At 45.8% G+C, this 18,632-nt stretch overlaps 1 protein-coding gene across 4 annotated transcripts; it reads left to right on the forward strand.

Moving 5' to 3' along the window:
* Nucleotides 1-305: 305 nt before the first annotated feature.
* On the forward strand, nucleotides 306-16,102 carry LOC310636122 (uncharacterized protein). 4 transcript variants are annotated; one of them, XR_014491606.1, is made up of 7 exons: nucleotides 306-579; nucleotides 6,001-6,151; nucleotides 9,074-9,178; nucleotides 9,891-9,989; nucleotides 12,102-12,203; nucleotides 13,889-15,439; nucleotides 15,521-16,102. XR_014491606.1 is itself a non-coding variant. In XM_083355660.1 (6 exons), the coding sequence occupies exons 2-6, from the start codon at nucleotides 6,118-6,120 to the stop codon at nucleotides 15,268-15,270; spliced, it is 1,722 nt and encodes a 573-aa protein (XP_083211786.1). In that variant the 5' UTR covers nucleotides 306-579; nucleotides 6,001-6,117; the 3' UTR covers nucleotides 15,271-16,102. The 4 variants fall into 4 exon arrangements, 3 of the variants coding, with proteins under 3 accessions (XP_083211786.1, XP_083211787.1, XP_083211788.1); XM_083355660.1 differs by having other exon boundaries at nucleotides 13,889-16,102; XM_083355661.1 differs by having other exon boundaries at nucleotides 306-526; nucleotides 13,889-16,102.
* The last annotated feature ends 2,530 nt before the right edge of the window (nucleotides 16,103-18,632 follow it).

Genomic DNA, 18,632 nt, shown 5'->3' on the forward strand with positions numbered 1-18,632 from the left:
GGCGGTGGGCGGAGCCTTGTCACTGCTGCCCTCGATGGATCGAACTTGCCGGGCGGTCCGTGAGGGCATTTGCCCAAACCCCTCCGCCTTTTCCAGGCCTTTGGCTCGGCGTCAGTCACGTGACGGGAAGCGGAAGAAACCAAAAGGAAACCCGTCCGCAAAAGCAGCAGGGAGAGTCCGGGTGACGCGCCTCGCCGTTCCTTCCCATTCACTGCTCTTCCTTTCATCCGGAGCCTGACCCGGATCTTTTCCTGTTCAAGGTGCTCTGCGGGTCTCTCTCCCCCACCCCGCCCCCTCCGAAACAACCCTCGGAGCTCTGGGACGTGGCGGGAGGCTTCCTCCCGGCTGATCTTCGCGCCGAGGCGTTGCAGCCTCCATGCCTAGCAGGGAGGGTTGCGGTGGGAAGGGAAGCCAGTCGTCCCCGGCTGCCCGCCCCGCTGAGCTGGACGGGGGTGCGGCTCGTCTTGAGCCCGGAGACGAGCTTCAGCGGATCTTCCGAGCGGGCAGCGACCCGCTGGCTAAACGGGTGAGAGTAAGACAAGACGCAGACTTCTTTCTGAAGCCAGCATCTCTAAACGGGTGAGAGTAAAACACACAAACAAACACACCTCTTTCTGAAACCAGCACCTCTCTCTCTCTCTCTCTCTCTCTCTCTCACACACACACACACACCTCTCTTTCTGAAGCCAGGATCTCTCTCTCTCGATCTCTCTCTCTCACACACACACACACAGACAGACACACACACCTCTTTCTGAAGCAAGGATATATCTCTCTCTCACACACACACAGAGACACACACCTCTTTCTGAAGCCAGGATCGATCTCTCTCTCTCTCTCTCTCTCTCTCTCTCACACACACACACACACACACACCCCTCTCTTTTGAAACCAGCCCCTCTCTCTCTCTCTCTCTCTCTCTCTCTCTCTCACACACACACACACACACACACACACACACACACCTCTTTCTGAAGCCAGGATCTCTCTCTCTCTCTCTCTCTCTCTCTCTCACACACACACACACACACACACACCTCTCTTTTGAAACCAGCACCTCTCTCTCTCTCTCTCTCTCTCTCTCTCTCTCTCTCTCTCTCTCTCTCTCACACACACACACACACACACACACACACACACAGACAGACACACACCTCTTTCTGAAGCCAGGATCTCTCTCTCTCTCTCTCTCTCTCTCACACACACACACACACACAGACACACACACCTCTTTCTGAAGCAAGGATATATCTCTCTCACACACACACACACAGACACACACCTCTTTCTGAAGCCAGGATCTCTCTCTCTCTCTCTCTCTCACACACACACACACACACACACACACACACCTCTCTTTTGAAACCAGCACCTCTCTCTCTCTCTCTCTCTCTCTCTCTCTCTCACACACACACACACACACACACACACACACACAGACACACACCTCTTTCTGAAGCCAGGATCTCTCTCTCTCTCTCACACACACACACACACACACACCTCTTTTGAAACCAGCACCTCTACCTCTCTCTCATACACACACACACACACACACACCTCTCTTTCTGAAGCCAGGATATCTCTCTCTCACACACACACAGAGAGAGAGACACACACCTCTTTCTGAAGCCAGGATATCTCTCTCTCTCTCTCTCTCTCTCTCTCTCTCTCTCTCTCTCTCTCTCTCTCTCTCTCTCTCTCACACACACACACACACACACACACACACACACACCTCTTTTGAAACCAGCACCTCTCTCTCTCTCTCTCTCTCCCTCACACACACACACCTCTTTCTGAAGCCAGCATCTCTCTCTCTGACACACACACACATATCTCTTTCTGAAGCCAGCATCTCTCTCTCACACACACACACACACCCCCTCTTTCTGAAGCCAGCATACCCCCCCTCTCTCTCACACACACACACACACAGCTCTCTTTCTGAAGCCAGCATCTCTCTCTCTGACACACACACACATATCTCTTTCTGAAGCCAGCATCTCTCTCTCACACACACACACACACCCCTCTTTCTGAAGCCAGCATACCCCCCCTCTCTCTCACACACACACACACACAGCTCTCTTTCTGAAGCCAGCATCTCTCTCTCTCACACACACACACATATCTCTTTCTGAAGCCAGCATCTCTCTCTCTCACACACACACACACACCTCTTTCTGAAGCCAGCATCTCTCTCTCACACACACACACACCCCTCTTTCTGAAGCCAGCATACCCCCCCCTCTCTCTCTCTCACACACACACACCTCTTTCTGAAGCCAGCATCTGGATCCCCCTCCTGTTTTCTACAGCCCCTACCCAGAGGTTCCTGGGTCACAGGTTGGAAATACGGTAATCTAGTGTGTTCAAAGTTGAGAGAACTAGAAGCTGATGGAGCTCTGCTTGGCAAGAAGGTGACCTCTTGACCACTCCAGTTTAGGAAAAGATCAAATAGCTGGATGTGGGGGGGGGAGTTTAAGGGTCATTATTGGACCATTTCCTTAACTTTCCTCTTGTTCCTTACATATCAAAAGGAACTTTTTTTGTGATATTTTTTGGCATTTTTTTTCTAAGTCTTAGCTCATTTTGAGCCTTAGCTTTCCTCTGTCCTTGCAGTTTTGGGCTATTTGCTGATTATTCTGCTCTGGTTACAAGCTGATCTATCCATTTTTTATATTTGTCCTTTTTCTCCCTCAGCTAATAAGAACTTTTTGCACAACCATGACTTTTAAACCTTGATTTTTTTTAATCAATCATGCATTAGGATAAGTTATGAAACATGGCTTATTAAAAAAAAGATTGGATTCATTGCTGAAGCCAAAACACATAAATTTGCTCCTGCTGCAAAACTGACCTGCTGCCTCAGTAGTTTTCTGCATTATGAACTTTTCATCTTACATATTTTTTGAATGGCCACAACTCATCTTTTCATTCTGATGCTCTTCTCTTACTCATTTCTGTCCACATTCATTCATTCACCATAACATGTTCCTTTATTTTATTTATTTATTAAATTTGCTTGCCACCCATCTTGCTTCAAAGCAACTCTGGGTGGGTTATGGCATAAAAAACATTAAAATCATTAACAATATTCCTAACCCAATAAAATAATACCATCAAAATAAAATTTCTATCTATCTGTTTGTCTATCATCTTTATCATATCTATCTATCTGTCTGTCTATCTATCTACCTCTATCCTATCTATCTATCCTACCACCCATCCATCCATCCATCTTAACCACCCACCTCTCTCACATGGGTGGTGAATCATAGTAGTCGCAGGATGGGGAAGAGCTGGATGCATGGGGGGCGGGATTAGCTGTTAATTAATCAACCACCTCCAGTGTGGTGCTCCCCCATTGGGTCTTGAAGCCATCTGACAGAACCAGGTCTTCAGGCTCCTGCAGAAGAGTGGGGGTCAACCTCACTTCGGGGGGGGGGTAACATGTTCCAGAGGGCTGGAGCCCCAGAAGAGAAGGGTCTTCTGGATCCCGCCAGCTGAAATTCCTTAACTGATAGGATTCACAGTATGCCTCCTCTGACTGCACAGGTGTGGAGGGGCAGTCCCATCAGGGTGAGACAGTTCCTCAAGTAACCTGGTTCCCTTTCAGATGTGTTTGACATCTCTAGCTAGCTGGGGTAAACGAGGCATCCGGAGCACACCAGATTGGGAAAGTGGCATTCATCGTTGATCTGGTGGAAGATCTCGGTAGCTTTGATGACGCTGCCAACTTAAACCAGTAGGAATGTGAATTTTGGGTAGGTGCTAAGATGGAAAAAAGATGGGTGAAGGGGGACTGGGACTCTGCGGGCGTGAGAAAGAGCACGTGATAAATATGACTCAAGTAGTCCTCGATTTATAATCGTTTGATATGACAACATTGAAAAAAGTGATTTATAACCGATTCTCAACGTTACTGTTGTATCACCCTTGCAGTCATATGATTGAAATTTGGTCGCTTGGCAACTGGCTTGCCTTTATCCCTGGTTGCAACGTCCTGCAGTCCTGCAGATGGCAATTTTCAATCTTCCCAACTGGCTTCCAACGAGCAAAGTCAATGGAGGAAGCTGGAATTCGCTTAGTGACCATGTGATTCATTTAATGACCATATGACTGGCTTAACAGCTATGGTGATTCGCTTAACGATCGTACAATCGGGTCTGGTCACATTCTGACCTCTTAGCAACTGCATAACTTAGCAAAATAAATTCTGGTCCCAATTGGAATTTCTAAGTCGAGGAATACTTATAAATGACAAACAAATTTTCCTAAACTCAGGAACTCTGAAATCCAATCCTGAAGGTGAGAGCAGCAAAGCTCTTCCGTATTTTTACCAGAGATGCTGAGTAGACAAAGGTGAAACATTTTACCTGAGTTTGGATGCCAAATGATGAGATCAAGACGATTGTATCAGATGTTCTCTGATTCTAAAAAAGTGTTGAACTTTCCAAGGCTAGTCTCAAATTTCTTTGCAGTCATCTGGTCATTAGCCTTGTCTGTGACAGCCGTTGAGGCCACTTTGGGGATTCCTTTCCCACCCCCACCCACCCCTGTCCTGTCAAACTAAGCCTTCCATCTCCCCCACCATTCTGCCGGAACCGATGAAGCTTCTTGAATGAGAAGTGAAATGCCTTCAAGGAAAAACAAAGGAAAAAATTTCCAGTTGCCTTTTGAAAAAGGCACCTTTGAGACAACCACGAGCTGGATGACTGAGGACCTCCACAGACATGCCGGCGGGTAACACCCAGGGGTAGGGCCTTCTCAGTGGGTGCGCCTGCCCTGTGGAACCAGCTGCCTGCGGAGCTTAGGACTGCCCCCACCCTCCGTTCTTTCCGCCGGGACCTGAAGACCTGGCTCTTCGAGCTCTCTGGCCCAGGCTGAGAATATTTTTAATTTTAATTTTAACTGGGTTTTAATTTTCTCAGGGTTCTATTTAATCTCTTTTAATTTGTTTTAACGTTTGTATTGACTGTTTTTTAAATGCCCTGTAAACCGCCCTGAGTCCTTCGGGAAAGGGCGGTATATAAATCTAAATAAAATAAATAAAATAAATAAAATTTTACCAAGGCTAGATATGAAAGTGATGATACAGCCAGACCAAAATTGAAAACCAATTCTTCCCCGTTGCCTAAAATTGCAAGGGGGAAAAACCCCCGAGAAGGGATGATAAAGGGATGATACTGCTAAGCTTGTAAGCCGCCCTGAGTCTTCGGAGAAGGGCGGGAGATAAATGGAATAAAAATAAATAAATAAAATAAAATAAAATCAGGGTTGTAAGCAGCCGTTGGGGTTATTAAATCTCACCACCAGGTTTAGTGCAGGAATCAATATTAAATCATCTCTAAGATACGGCTGACTAGTTTCCACACGCTCTCTCTCTCTCTCTCTCTCTCTCTCTCTCTCTCTCTCTCTCTCTCTCTCTCTCTCTCTCTCTCTGGGTAAATGAGGAGGAAGACTTTAAAAGGAGGCAGAAAGGTAAAAGGAAGACTTTTCTAACATTCCTCTGGAATCTGCCTTCCTGTAATTTAAGTCCATTATTCTACATCTTGCCTACTGGATCAAAAGAGAAAACCGCTTTCATGAAATGTCCTTTCGGGAATTTGAAAATTGCTAGCATATCATAAATTATATCATAATCATAATAGTAAAGTTGGAAGGGACCTTGGAGGTCATCTAGTCCAACCCCCTGCTCAGGCAGGAAACCCTGTACCATTTCAGGCAAATGGCTGTCCAGTCTCTTCTTAAAAACTTCCAGTGTTGGAGCATTCACCGCTTCTGGAGGCAGGTTGTTCCACTGGTTAGTTGTTCTAACTGTCAGGAAGTTTCTCCTTAGTTCTAGGTTGCTTGTCTCCTTGATTAGTTTCCATCCGTTGCTTCTTGTCCTTTAGGTATCTCAATCCCTGGAATGGCACCTACTGGCCAGAATACACATTATTTGCCACAGGATAGGATACACAAATTCTGACAAATCTTTTATGTTAAAAACAGGTGCTGTTTTTGTTTCAAGGACATCAGGCGACTTCTGAAGATGCGGCCTTGTGCATTTTGTGAAGGAGGAACCACGAACCTCTGAACCCAAATCCATGAAACTGATTCCGGGTGGATATGCAAGAGAATCCCAGGAAAATGTCTTCATTGGGTAAGGATGGTCATTCTACACCAGGGGTATCAAACTCAATTTCATTGAGGGCCGCATCAGCACTGCAGTTGCCCTCAAGGGGCCGGGTGGGCATGGCCTATTGGGTGGGTGTGGCCTACTGGGTGGGCGTGGCTAAAGTGTGTATGGCCTACTGGGTGGGCGTGGCCAGCTCTACATCGTTCGCATCAAGGGTGCCTATGGGGACCTGGGCAGAAATGGGACAGATCTGAGGGTCTCTGGCAGAAGGAGGGTCTCTGGGCCAGGGCCAAGGCAGGGGGGGCCGTTCCCTCACTGTTTCCAGGATGGCTTCGCGGGCCACATGAAACCACTTCGTGGGCCGAATCCGGCCCCCGGGCCTTGTGTTTGACATGTCTGTTCTACGCTAATGGATTTGAAGGGTATTGTTTCCGTTGTTTTGTAGGCCCACACTGATCACGTTTTTGAAATCACGTTTTTGTTTATGCTTTTACCTGAATTTTACTCTCAGAGTAAAATTGGCTAATCAACCATTACTTGAAGTTGGAGTTACTTCAAACAAAAGTCCCTGCAGGCTAATGGCAGCATCTTTGTGCTTCTGAAAAAGGGAGAGAGAAGCCTTGTGCCCAAAAGATTTGGAACACAGGTGGTCCTCAACTTATAACCATTTGTTTAGTTAACAACGGCACTGAAAAAAGCGTCTTATGACCGTTTTTCAAGCTTATGATTATTGCGGTATCCCCATGGTCAGGTGATCAGAATTCAGACGCTTGAAAGCTAGCATGTACAGTGAGTATAATTTTAACGGTGGGTTTATTTTAACAGCGAGAGACAGAATGACAAGAACAAACATCCAGAAAAATACATTTCAAAAAAAGTTATCAATTGATTTGCATTTTAATGAGTGAAATAGGTATTTGACCCCTTCACTAAACATGGCACTTGGGGGCAAAACCCTTGCTGGCAATCATAGATGTTTCTTGTAGTTGGCTGCCAGGTTTGCACATATCTCAGGAGGGATTTTGTCCCACTCCTCTTTGCAGATCCTCTGCAAGTCATTAAGTTTTCGAGGCTGATGTTTGGCAGCTCGAATCTTCAGCTCCCTCCGCAGATTTTCTATGGGATTAAGGTCTGGAGACTGGCTATCCCAGGGGTAGGCAACCTTGGCTCTTTTATGACTCATGGACTTCAACTCCCAGAATTCCTGAGGCAGCTGACTCAGGAATTCTGGGAGTTGAAGTCCATGAGTCATAAAAGAGCCAAGGTTGCCTACCCCTGGGCTAGGCCACTCCAGGACCTTAACGTGCTTCTCCTTGAGCCACTCCTTTTTTTTGCCTTGGCCGTGTGTTTTGGGTCATTGCCATGCTGGAATACCCATCCACGACCCATTTTCAATGCCCTGGCTTGAGGCAAGGAGGTTCTCACCCAAGATTTGACGCAGTGAAATTATCCTGTCCCCTTAGCAGAAAAACACCCCCAAAGCATAATGTTTCCACCTCCATGTTTGACGGTGGGGATGGTGTTCTGGGGGCATAGGCAACATTCCTCCTCCTCCTCCAAAAATGGCAAGTTGAACTGATGCCAAAGAGCTCAATTTTGGTCTTACCTGACCACAACACTTTCACCCAGTTCTCCTCTGAATCATTCAGATGTTCATTGGCAAACTTCAGACGGGCCTGTACATGTGCTTTCTTGAGCAGGGGGACCTTGCGGGCACTGCAGGATTCCAGTCCTTCGCGGCGTAGTGTGTTACCAATTGTCTTAGTGACTGTGGTCCCAGCTGCCTTGAGATTATTGACAAGATCCTCCCATCTAGTTCTGGGTGATTCCCACTGTTCTCATGATCATTGAAACTCCACGAGGTGAGATCTTGCACGGAGCCCCAGACTGAGGGAGATTGAGAGTTATTTTGTGTTTCTTCCATTTGCAAATAATTACACCAACTGTTGTCACCTTCTCACCAAGCTGCTTGGCAATAGTCTTGTAGCTCATTCCAGCCTTATGTAGGTCTACAATCTTGACCCTGACATCCTTGGACAGGTCTTTGATCTTGGCCACGGTGGAGAGTTTGGAATCTGATTGATTGATTGATTGCTTCTGTGGACAGGTGTCTTTTATACAAGTAACAAGCTGTTATTAGTAGCACTCTCTTTAAGAGAGTGCTCCTAATCTCAGTTTGTTATCTGTATAAAAGACACCTGGGAGCCAAAAATCTTGCTGATTGATAGGGGATCAAATACTTATTCACTCATTAAAATGCAAAACAATTTATAACTTTTTTGAAATGCGTTTTTCTCGATTTTTGTTGTTGTCGTTCTGTCTCTTGCTGCTGAAATAAACCTACCTTTAAAATTATAGACTGATCATTTCTTTGTAAGTGGGCAAACACACAAAATCAGCAGGGGATCAAATAATTTTTCCCCTCATTGTTCATATGATGGTTGCAGTGTCCTGGGGTCAACTGATCCCCTTTTGTGACCTTCTGCAAACTCAATAGGGAAGCCTGATTCGCTTAACAACTATGTTACTAACTTAACTAACTGCAGTGACTCACCTAACCGCCGGGGTACAGTGGGGCACACTCACTTAACGACTGTCTCGCTTAGCAACAGAAATGTTGGGCTGAATTTGGTCCTACGTCAAGGACTATCTGTACTCTGCAAGGTCGACATCAACCTTGAAAGCCTGAAAATACATTTGCCATGCCTCCATTGCATCTACACGCCAGGTTGCCTCTTCTCTGACCCTTGTCTAGAGTGCGACTCTTCTTCCCACCTCCCAGATGGGGACATCTGCAACTCTTATTGCCCTCATAGGCTTTCCTTGTGTTAAGATGTTATTTGCAAATGGTGGAGGCGAGCAATATCGTAATTATACTGTATCCCTCCACCAACATAAGCGTCAGTAAGTTCTTCTTTTTCAATAACTTTTCCCTCTCTTAATTAGAATTCCCTAACGTGACAATAAAGTTAGAAGACAAAGAAGACCTCTCGTGGCTTCCGAATAACCAGGGGGCAGAAGCAAGCCGGAGCTTCTCAGTTGATGATTCAGGTACGGAAAGAGTATCCTAGATTTGTGCCCAATGCTTTTTAAGGTCCACAGAATGGAGCTAGGCAAATTAAGGAATTAAATATCCTTAAACGCCAACCTAGCAGTTCGAAAGCACGTAAAAAATGCAAGTAGAAAAATAGGGACCACTCCGGTGGGAAGGTAACAGCGTCTTTGACGTCTAGTCATGCCGGCCACATGACCACAGAGACGTCCTCGGACAAGCGCTGGCTCTTCGGCTTTGAAACGGAGATGACGAACCGGTCCCTAGAGTCGGAAACGACTAGCACGCATGTGCAGGGGAACCTTTACCTTTTACTTTACTAGTGGAGGACTGAACCATGAGCTAGGTTGTGTACAGCTTGTATTTATTACCTTAGCCCTGGCAAACTGCCGTATTCCAGCTTCGGTGCTCTTCTCCGATATTTGGGATAAGTATGTAACATTAGCAATTTTGCTTCTAGAACAATTATTATAAATTTCATTGAGCCAAGAACACTCCCAACCAACACTGACAGGGCAAATTACTTATATATAAAGAGAAAGCAAACCTCACTCCCTTCCGGCACTGATGTTGTTACCAGGTTGGGTAATGAAACGTCTGTAAGAAAACAACGAAGCACAGGGAACACCAAGAACCTCACAGTTCCACTTTGAGCTAGAAATAATTCTCTCGTAATTGTGCAGTGCATCTGTTTGTTTTCTTCCTATGTAGGATTTCCTGTTCCCAAGTCTGAAGTGATCCATGGGGGAGATCCATGGATTCCGGAGCCTATTTCACAAGAAAAGGAAATCCAAGTAGATTGTGGTTCCGGTAAGAATAACTATTGAGGGAATTATTGTGGTTAGCGTAGAGTTCCCACGTCAGGAGTTCCTTAATTGGTGCACCACTGAAAAGGACCAGGTTATGGAGAAAGTCTTTCCATGTGGTTATTAAGAGTTGACAACCTGATGGCACATAATCAATTAGCCAATTAATCTAGGTTTCCCACATTAGAAGTTCTCTAATTCTGCTTATACCTTTAACTATATTGTAGCATTGATCTAGCATTTAGGAAACCCAAGTTCAGTTTTCACCATGATTGTATTTTGAAGTATGTTAAGACAAAATTACTCTTCCTTCCCTCCATATATGCCCTTAATGTTGTGCTTGGTGAAATATTCCCATTCTGAAATTACTCTGTGTGTGTGTGTGTGTGTGTGTGTGAGAGAGAGAGAGAGAGAGAGAGAGAGAGAGAGAGAGAGAACTATCATTCACAGTCTGGTTCTAAGCCAGGCTATTGTCCTCCAGAATTGTTGGAATTGCAGTTCCCAGCATTCCAAGGCACCAGGGCAAAGAGAATTTTGGGAGTTGAAGTCCCAATCCACCTGGAAAATGCCAGGTTGGGAACAGTTGTTCTGAATTATTGCATAAAATCAGTGCTTTTTTTCTAAAAAAAAAAAAAGGTGCCAGAACTCAGAGGTGCTGTCACTGGGAGCGATGCTGGTGTCTTTGCAACCCTGTCCCTGCGGCTCGGAGCCACATGCTGTAGGGATTCTCCTCCCTGCAGTTGCCACGCCGCGGCCTGTGCTGAGCCCCCACCCAGAGCTGCTCCGAACCCCGACCCAGAGCTGTGTTCCTTGTGGCAGTGGTCTCCAGCGCCACACAGGCTCTTTCCAACCACATCCAGAAAAATTTGTAACAAACATTGGAATTCTCAAGGCCATGTTTGGTATTTCCCAGCAATCTGTTACTGGAAGGAAAAAGCAATCCCTGCTGCGTTACTGATCCCTGAGAAGCATTTGCATGTATGCAGGTATCCTTAGGGTGCCATAGTTATGGAAGAGAAATATTGATTGCAAAGTTGGCATTTCTGGATGTAATACAGATATTTTGGACTTATTTTGTTTCTTTGCATGTTTGATATTTTTAAAAAGGCATATGCTACTGACTACACTTATGCACATATGTAACATCTTTTGCTAGGATACATGACCAATGCTTGTCCAGAATGTGAAAAGTGAAAGATTGTGACTAAACAAAATTTTAATGTACAGATAATACCACCAGAAATTATTTTTGCCTTTTTAATGTTATTGACGTTAAGCTCACCATGGAAAACATTATATATTGTTATGTATATATGTGCAACATAACTAGATTCTAAGTAATCTATTTTTCAAAACACACAACAGTCCAAACAGTAAAAGTAAAGTCCATATTAAGAATATTTCATTCTTAAGAATTGTTTAATTTAAAGTGGTTTAGTTGTAATAGATGGTTAGATTCAAAACGGTTTTCAAGAGTATGTACAAAAGATACTCTTTTTTCTAGCATCAGCTAAATTAGACATATTACATTGAGAAAAATGTTTCTTATTTCTTTCCTGTTACATTTACTGATTTCATTGCAGATATGTTAACACAGGAAATAGATTATTTTGTTATCTAATTTTACCTTCCAAAAGACAGAAGCAGATGAAAAATGTGAGGTTCTTTCCTGTTGGCTTTTTTGAATTAGCTGTTTCAGATTCTAAAAGTTTAGTTCCTAAAGAAGTAACCCTGTAAATAATTTTAATGTCCTCCTCTAGTGCAGGGTAGGCAACCTTGTCTCTTTTATGACTCAAGGACTTCAACTCCCAGAATTCCTGGGCCAGCATGGCTCAGCTTGGAAACCTCTCCCTTTCCCCTCAGCATGGCTGGCTCAGGAATTCTGGGAGTTGAAGTCCACGAGTCTTTTTTTTATAAGGGCCAAGATTGCCTAGCCCTGCAATAGGCTTTCAGAGGGAGCTTTTTTTTTTTTTTGCAAAAAAAAAAGGTGCCAGTACGGCATTCTGAGCGTTCTATGAGAAAAAAAGCCCTTCATAAAGTTCTGGGATTTGCCTGCAAAAATTTGTTGCAAGTTATCAAAATAGCATTTCTATCCTCTCTCATTTCTTCCGATCAGAGCTTCCAGATGTAATAATAAAGCTGGAACAGGAAGAGATCCCGTACGTTCCCTGCCCCCAGGTTTCAGAAACAAGTGTGACATACAAAACAGTCCAGTCAGGTAAGTGAGATTACTCCCCTTAAGTTTTATCACTAACAAGAAAGGTTTGTGCTGATCTTACCTCAGATCCCTACTAGGAGGCAGTTTGGTCTAGGGTTGCAGGTTAGAAACCTGGTGACAGTGAATTTTAGTCCTATCTTAGGTGTGAAAGCTAGCTGGGCGACTTTGGATTAATCGCCAGGAAATGGTGAGTTCTAGTCTGTGCTTGGGAACGAAAGCCAGGTCAGTCACCCTCTCTCGGCCTAATCTACCTCACAGGGTTATGGTTATTGTGAGGAAAAGAGAAAGAAGAAGGAGTATTAGGTATCTTTGCCACCTTGAATTATTTATAAAGATAATAAAGGTAGGATAAATAAATAAGGAATGTAATCTTCCCTCTCATCAAATGCTTCTTACCAACGGAGACTATTTGTAGCTCAGGGTTGAAATGAGGCGTCCTTGGTGCTCTCTGAGCTGGCTTGTTTTCTTGCAGGCGTTTCATTATACCCAAACTAGGTTAACATCGTCAGTGCTAGCAAGGAGTGCAGTTTGCTGTCTGTTTATATTGTGGTATCTTGCCTGTCTGAGTGGGGGTGGGGGGGTCATATTGTTGTTCAGACCAACAATCAAGTAAGCAGTACCCCAATCAAGAAACTGCCACAGAGCTATTAGTAAAGAACCCAACCAAAGAATTCCTAAGACCACCCCCATCCACCCAAATAGGCAAGACACCAGAACAGGGGTCTTCAAATGTGGCCCTTTTATGACTTGTGGACTTCAACTCCCAGAATTCCTCAGCCTAGCTGAGGAATTCTGGGAGTTGAAATCCACAAGTCATAAAAGGGCCACGTTTGAAGACCCCTGCACCAGAATATAAACTGACAGCAAACAGCGTTCCTTACTAGCACCAATGATGTTACCTAGTTTGTTTAATGAAGCGTCTGCAAGAAAACAAGCAAGCTCAAAGGGCGCCAAGGACCCTCAAATGCTTGCTTTCCTGCTTAATCTATTTCTGGTATGCTGGAGAAAGACCTTGATCTGGGACGGGAATTACAGTTATGGCTTAACACAACCTATGTAAACTGGAGCACCACCTGGGGAGATTGTAATGATCTTGTTTCCATGAATTAGTCACGATGTAGACTGAGGCGGTCTTCCAAGAGATACCTGAGGATAATGAAGAGGTCAAAATCCTGTTGTCAACGCTGCAAACATTGGGTGTTTTTGCTTTGACAATATGAGGGGCAGCCTTTTCCTTTAAATTGTTTTGCTCTTAGAATTAAATGAAGCTGGGGGGAGGAGGAAGAATGTTCCCTCCCCCCCAGTTATTAATAAGATAAGAAATGGCGCGTTACAGAACGGAAGGGAAGCTTTGCCGTTCAAACTGATTGGAGAATGTGATTTATGACTGTTAATTGAAGGAGGGAATTGTGCCAGATATTAGGTGCTGAAGGGAGGGGAATTCAGATCTCGGCATCCCACCATGCCGTGCCGACACGTTGTTCTCATTATTATAGACTTTTTAGAATGAAACAATGCCTGAAAGTTCTTTGAAGTGTTTCATTAGTCAGAACCATGACACCCATCACAATTCCTCCAAACATCTTGATTCCTTCCCCCCCCCCGCCCCAAACACAAGATGTCCCTGCTGAAAAATGTAATCCTGGCTTGATTAAAAATGAGCAATTCTTTGTTTATCCCAATAGGAGGTGGCCATGGCAAAATGTTGCAGAGAGAAATACCATTTTATTCCGGCTGTGTGAGAACTTTCCCTGACAAACCCAACCGCATCAAACAAGAGAACCAAAACATAGTGGAGAAGCCCCACAAGTGCTCTTGCTGCACCAAAAGTTTCATGAAAAGGTCCAACCTTCGTACCCATGAGAGAATCCACACGGGAGAGAAGCCATTCCGCTGCTCCGAATGCGGCAACAGCTTCAGCGACGGTTCCAGTCTCATCAGGCACAAGCGGAAGCACACCGGGGAGAAGCCCTACAGTTGCTCCGCGTGCGGGAAGCGGTTCAACCAGAGCTCCAGCCTCATCAGGCACGAGCGGAGTCACACGGAGCACAGACCCTACAAATGCTTGGAGTGTGGGAAAAGGTTCAACCAGAGCTCCACCCTCGTGCGGCATGAAAGAATCCACCGAGAACAGAGACTCTACAAATGCTCGGGCTGCGAGAAGAGATTTATTCAGAGTTCAAGTCTTCTTGCTCACGAAAGGATCCACCGGGGAGAGAAACCTTACAGCTGCACAGCTTGCGGAAAAGGCTTCGTCCAGAAATCGAACCTTCTGATTCACGAGATGAAGCACACCGGTTTGAAGCCGTTCAAGTGTCCGGACTGCGGGAAAGGCTTCAATCAGAATTCAAGCCTCGTCATACACCGGAGAATCCACACGGGGGAAAAACCGTACAGTTGCTCGCACTGCCGGAGGCCTTTCAGCGACAAGTCAAGCCTTAACAAACATGAGCGAGCCCACCGAGGGGACAAACCGTACAAGTGTTCCAGCTGTGGGAAAAGTTTTGTGCGGCGGTCTCACCTCTTGACTCACGAAAGGATCCACACGGGAGTGAAGCCATTCAAATGCTCGGACTGTGGGAAGAGCTTCAGTAGCCGGTCACACTTGATCAGACATGAGGGGACGCACACGGGGGAGAAGCCCTATGATTGCTCTTTCTGCGGGAAGAGCTTCAACCGGAAGTCCAACTTAACGAACCACGAGAGGACCCACACGGGGGAGAAGCCTTACAAGTGCTCTGATTGCGGGAAAAGCTTTAGCGACAGGTCCAGTCTGATTAAACACGAGAGGATCCACACCGGGGAGAAGCCGTACAGTTGTGCGTCCTGCGAGAAAAGCTTCAGCGACAAATCGAGCCTCATCAGGCACGAGCGAATCCATACGGAAGAGAAGCCGTACAAATGCTCCGATTGTGGGAAAGGTTTCAACCAGAGTTCAAGTCTCATCGTGCACGAGAGAACCCACACGGGGGAGAAACCCTTTAAATGCTCTGACTGTGGGAAAGGCTTCATTCGGAGGACGATTCTTAATAAACACGAGAGGACCCATGCTGGGGAGAAACAATAAAAAACCTGGGTTAGTGGATAAGGCCCAGATTCCGTTATGAACTCCTAGATTTTCTGATTTGACAGTGCACTGCTTGAAAGAAGCTGTATGGAGCTAACGTAGGCTAGTCATTGAGCTGTGCAATGAGAAATTCATTACTTCTGTGATGATAGCTAGCCTTAGAGCAGAGGTGTGGCAACTTTAGGATCTGTGGACTTCAACTCTCAGAATTCCATGCTGACTCAGGAATTCTGGGAGTTGAAGTCCATAGATCCTAAAGTTGCCATACTTGCCACCCCTGCCCTAGAGAGAGATCTCTGTCCTTGCCTTCAAACCCTCTCCTGTCATTAAGTGGCAAGGGGATTTACACATAGGCCACGGGGCGCACAGAATTGTCTGCTGAAAGGCATTAGAGCAGGGGTCCTCAACCTTGGCAACTTTAAGACTTGTGGGCTTCGACTCCCAGAATTACTCAGCCAGCTGGGATCATGGTCCTCGGATCATGGCTGTCTGAGGAATTCTGGGAGTTGAAGTCCACAAGTCTTAAAGTTGCCAAGGTTGAGGACCCCTGACTTAGAGTGAATTGTAAACATGCTCAATTCTACTGCTGGAATGTGATCCTGATATTATTCCTTTATGGAGATCTGTCAGTGTATGGCATAGAGAGAGGATGCGCAAGAGAGTCTGTCATGGTTAAGGGTAGACTGGAGGCTTGTGGGCTTGATACGTCAACTGTGTGAAATTGTTCTTTCTCCAGAAAATAAAACAAGTGTGTGTGACAGGAAAAATAAAACATGGAATGTAAAGAATTAGGAACCTAGTTTTGGAAAAGAAACAGCTGCATTAATAATGATAAAAAGTACCTTTTTAACGTTTGAGTGTTGTTATCTGTGTCAGAGTTCCCCAGTCTTTCCGGATTGGCAGCCCGGAGCAGGGGGGGGGAAGAGGGGATGGTTTGTGGCAGGGGCAGGCGTATGAGTGGGGCCGCAAGTATCCACAATGAGGCTCGCGCAAGTGGGACTGGGAGCAGCTGTGACGACGCTCATGCGAGCGGGTCCACAAACACCCACGATGATGCTTGCACAAGTGGGACCACGAGCGCCCTCAACGCTCGCGCAAGTGGGCCAGAAACGCCCTGACACTCATGGCGCTGTTCGCGTGCATGGGGCTGTGCACGCAGATGTATGTACACCAGCCAACCACTCATGCGGCCCAATGGCGATTAGGCCATAGCACGGCAGTGGGCCGCGGCCCATAGTTTGGCGACCCCTGATCTGTATCATAATGGATAATAATCCCTGGTGGAACAACGCAATCTTACTCCTCTTTAAGTGGGGGACTGAGGCATTCTGGCTTTCCAAAATAGATTAGCAGCCATTTGGGTATATGGAGTTTAACATCTGAAATTAGATTTCTTTTTCCTTCTTCTCCCCTGTACTCCATGTCCTTGCTGTAAGTCTTCCGTAAGACTAAGACTCAGTATGGTAACAGTCTATAGCTGGGGTGTTAAACTGCCGGCCAGTGGGCCGGATGCATCAGGGCGAAATCACCCCCACCCCATTGCCGGCAGTGGAAAAAATGTTGCGATACGTCTCAACACGTCACATGGCGTCATGAGTTTGACACTCCTGGTCTACAGATAGAGGTAGCGCTTGTCTTACAGCTACAATTAGGATCAGGATTTCCTTTGCTCAGCAAAGCGATTATTAAGTGAGGCGTGCCTGGTTTTACGACCTTGTTTGCCATCGTTCTTAAGCGAATCACCGCAGTTGTTCAGCGTACCACACGGTTCGTTAAGTGAGTTCAACTTCGCTTGTTGGAAGCTGGCTGGGAAGGTCACAAACAGTGGTCACATGAACCCCCCCTCCCCGGGACATTGCAACCACTGGAAATACGTGCCAGCTGCCTAGCTTCCAGTCACGTGATCACGTGACCCTGGGGATGCTGCAACCACGGTAAAACGCAAGGACCTTTTTTCAGGGCCGTTGCAACTTTGGTTGCTAAATGAACGGTTAAATGGAGGACTGCCCGTATCTAAAAGGCCCGGGTGGAGAATAAGGTTTCAGCATATGGACCAAGAGAATGAGCTGAAAAACAAAGGAGATTCAGGCTCAGTAATTTCAGTTCAGCAGTTGTATTGTGAAGACCAGAACTAGACACAGTACAGGTAGTCCTCGACTTAACAACAGTTCATTTAATGACCGTTACATCACCGAAAAAGGAAATTTATTACCCTTTTTCACTCTTAACGACCGTTGCAGCATCCCCGTGGTCACGTGATCAAAATTCAGGTGCTTGGCAACTGACTCGTATTTATGACGGTCGCAGTGTCTCCGTGGTCATGTGGCCAGCATGACTGGACACCAAAGGCACACGGAACGCTGTTACCTTCCCACCGTAGTGGTCCCTATTTTTCTACTTGCATTTTTACGTGCTTTCGAACTGCTAGGTTGGCAGAAGCTGGGACGCGTAACAGGCGCTCACTCTGCTACGCGGCACTCGGGATTCGACCCGCCAAACTGCCGACCATCTGATCGACAAGCTCAGCGTCCTAACCCACTGAGCCACCGCATCCCTTTCCTTTCCCATAATCTTGATCAAATATTCCTCTTGATGCAGTCCCACCTTGCATTGGCCCTTAGGGCAGCAGCAGAACTGGAATTAGGCACAAAATGTGTGTGTGTGTGTGTGTGTGTGTGTGAGAGAGAGAGAGAGAGAGAGAGAGAGAGAGAGAGAGAGAGAGAGAGAGAGAGAGAGAGAGAGAGAGAGAAACCAAGTGACTTTTGCCCTCCCATGGCTGTGCACGTAGGTCATACAGAGAGGACCTTAATAAACACCCATTGAATTCCAGGAGTTGTTGATCAGGAATTCATTAGCACATATTTGTGTGTATGCTTTGGGGGAAAGGGTTCTTTTTTTTTAAATTAATGTTCCTTGCCAGTCCTCAAAGTATAAGTAATCCTCGGCTTAAGATCACAATTGAGTCTCCAATTTCCATTGCTAAGCAAGGCCGTTGTTAAATGAGTTTCACTGCATTTTACGACATTTTATGTCACAGTTCCCAAGCAAATCAGAGCGAACATTAAGCAAATCCAGCCTCTTGCCAGAGGCTGGCTGGAAAGGTTACTACAGATGGTAGCCACATGGAGAGTGTGCGGTTGTCATAAATATGCGCCAGTGCCTGAATTTTGATCACGCGACTGAGGATGCCACAACTGTCGTCAGTGTGAGAAACAGTCACAAGTCACTTTTTTCGGTGCTGTTGCAACTTTGAAGTCACTAAATGAATGGTTGGAAATTGAGGACTGCCTGTACTCTTCAACTGACTACTTGATGTCAATATACTTTTTGCCTCTCCATGTCATTAGCTGCCCTAGCTGATA

Source organism: Vipera ursinii (genome assembly GCF_947247035.1).
Source record: "Vipera ursinii genome assembly, chromosome: 2".
Taxonomy (NCBI): Eukaryota; Metazoa; Chordata; class Lepidosauria; order Squamata; family Viperidae; genus Vipera; species Vipera ursinii.

Coding starts and splice junctions, on each gene's coding strand:
- LOC310636122 (XM_083355660.1), top strand. CDS start 6,118: ATGCAAGAGAATCCCAGGAAAATGTCTTCATTGG. Junction 6,152..9,073: donor CAGGAAAATGTCTTCATTGG/GTAAGGATGGTC, acceptor TCTCTTAATTAG/AATTCCCTAACGTGACAATA. Junction 12,204..13,888: donor ATACAAAACAGTCCAGTCAG/GTAAGTGAGATT, acceptor TTATCCCAATAG/GAGGTGGCCATGGCAAAATG.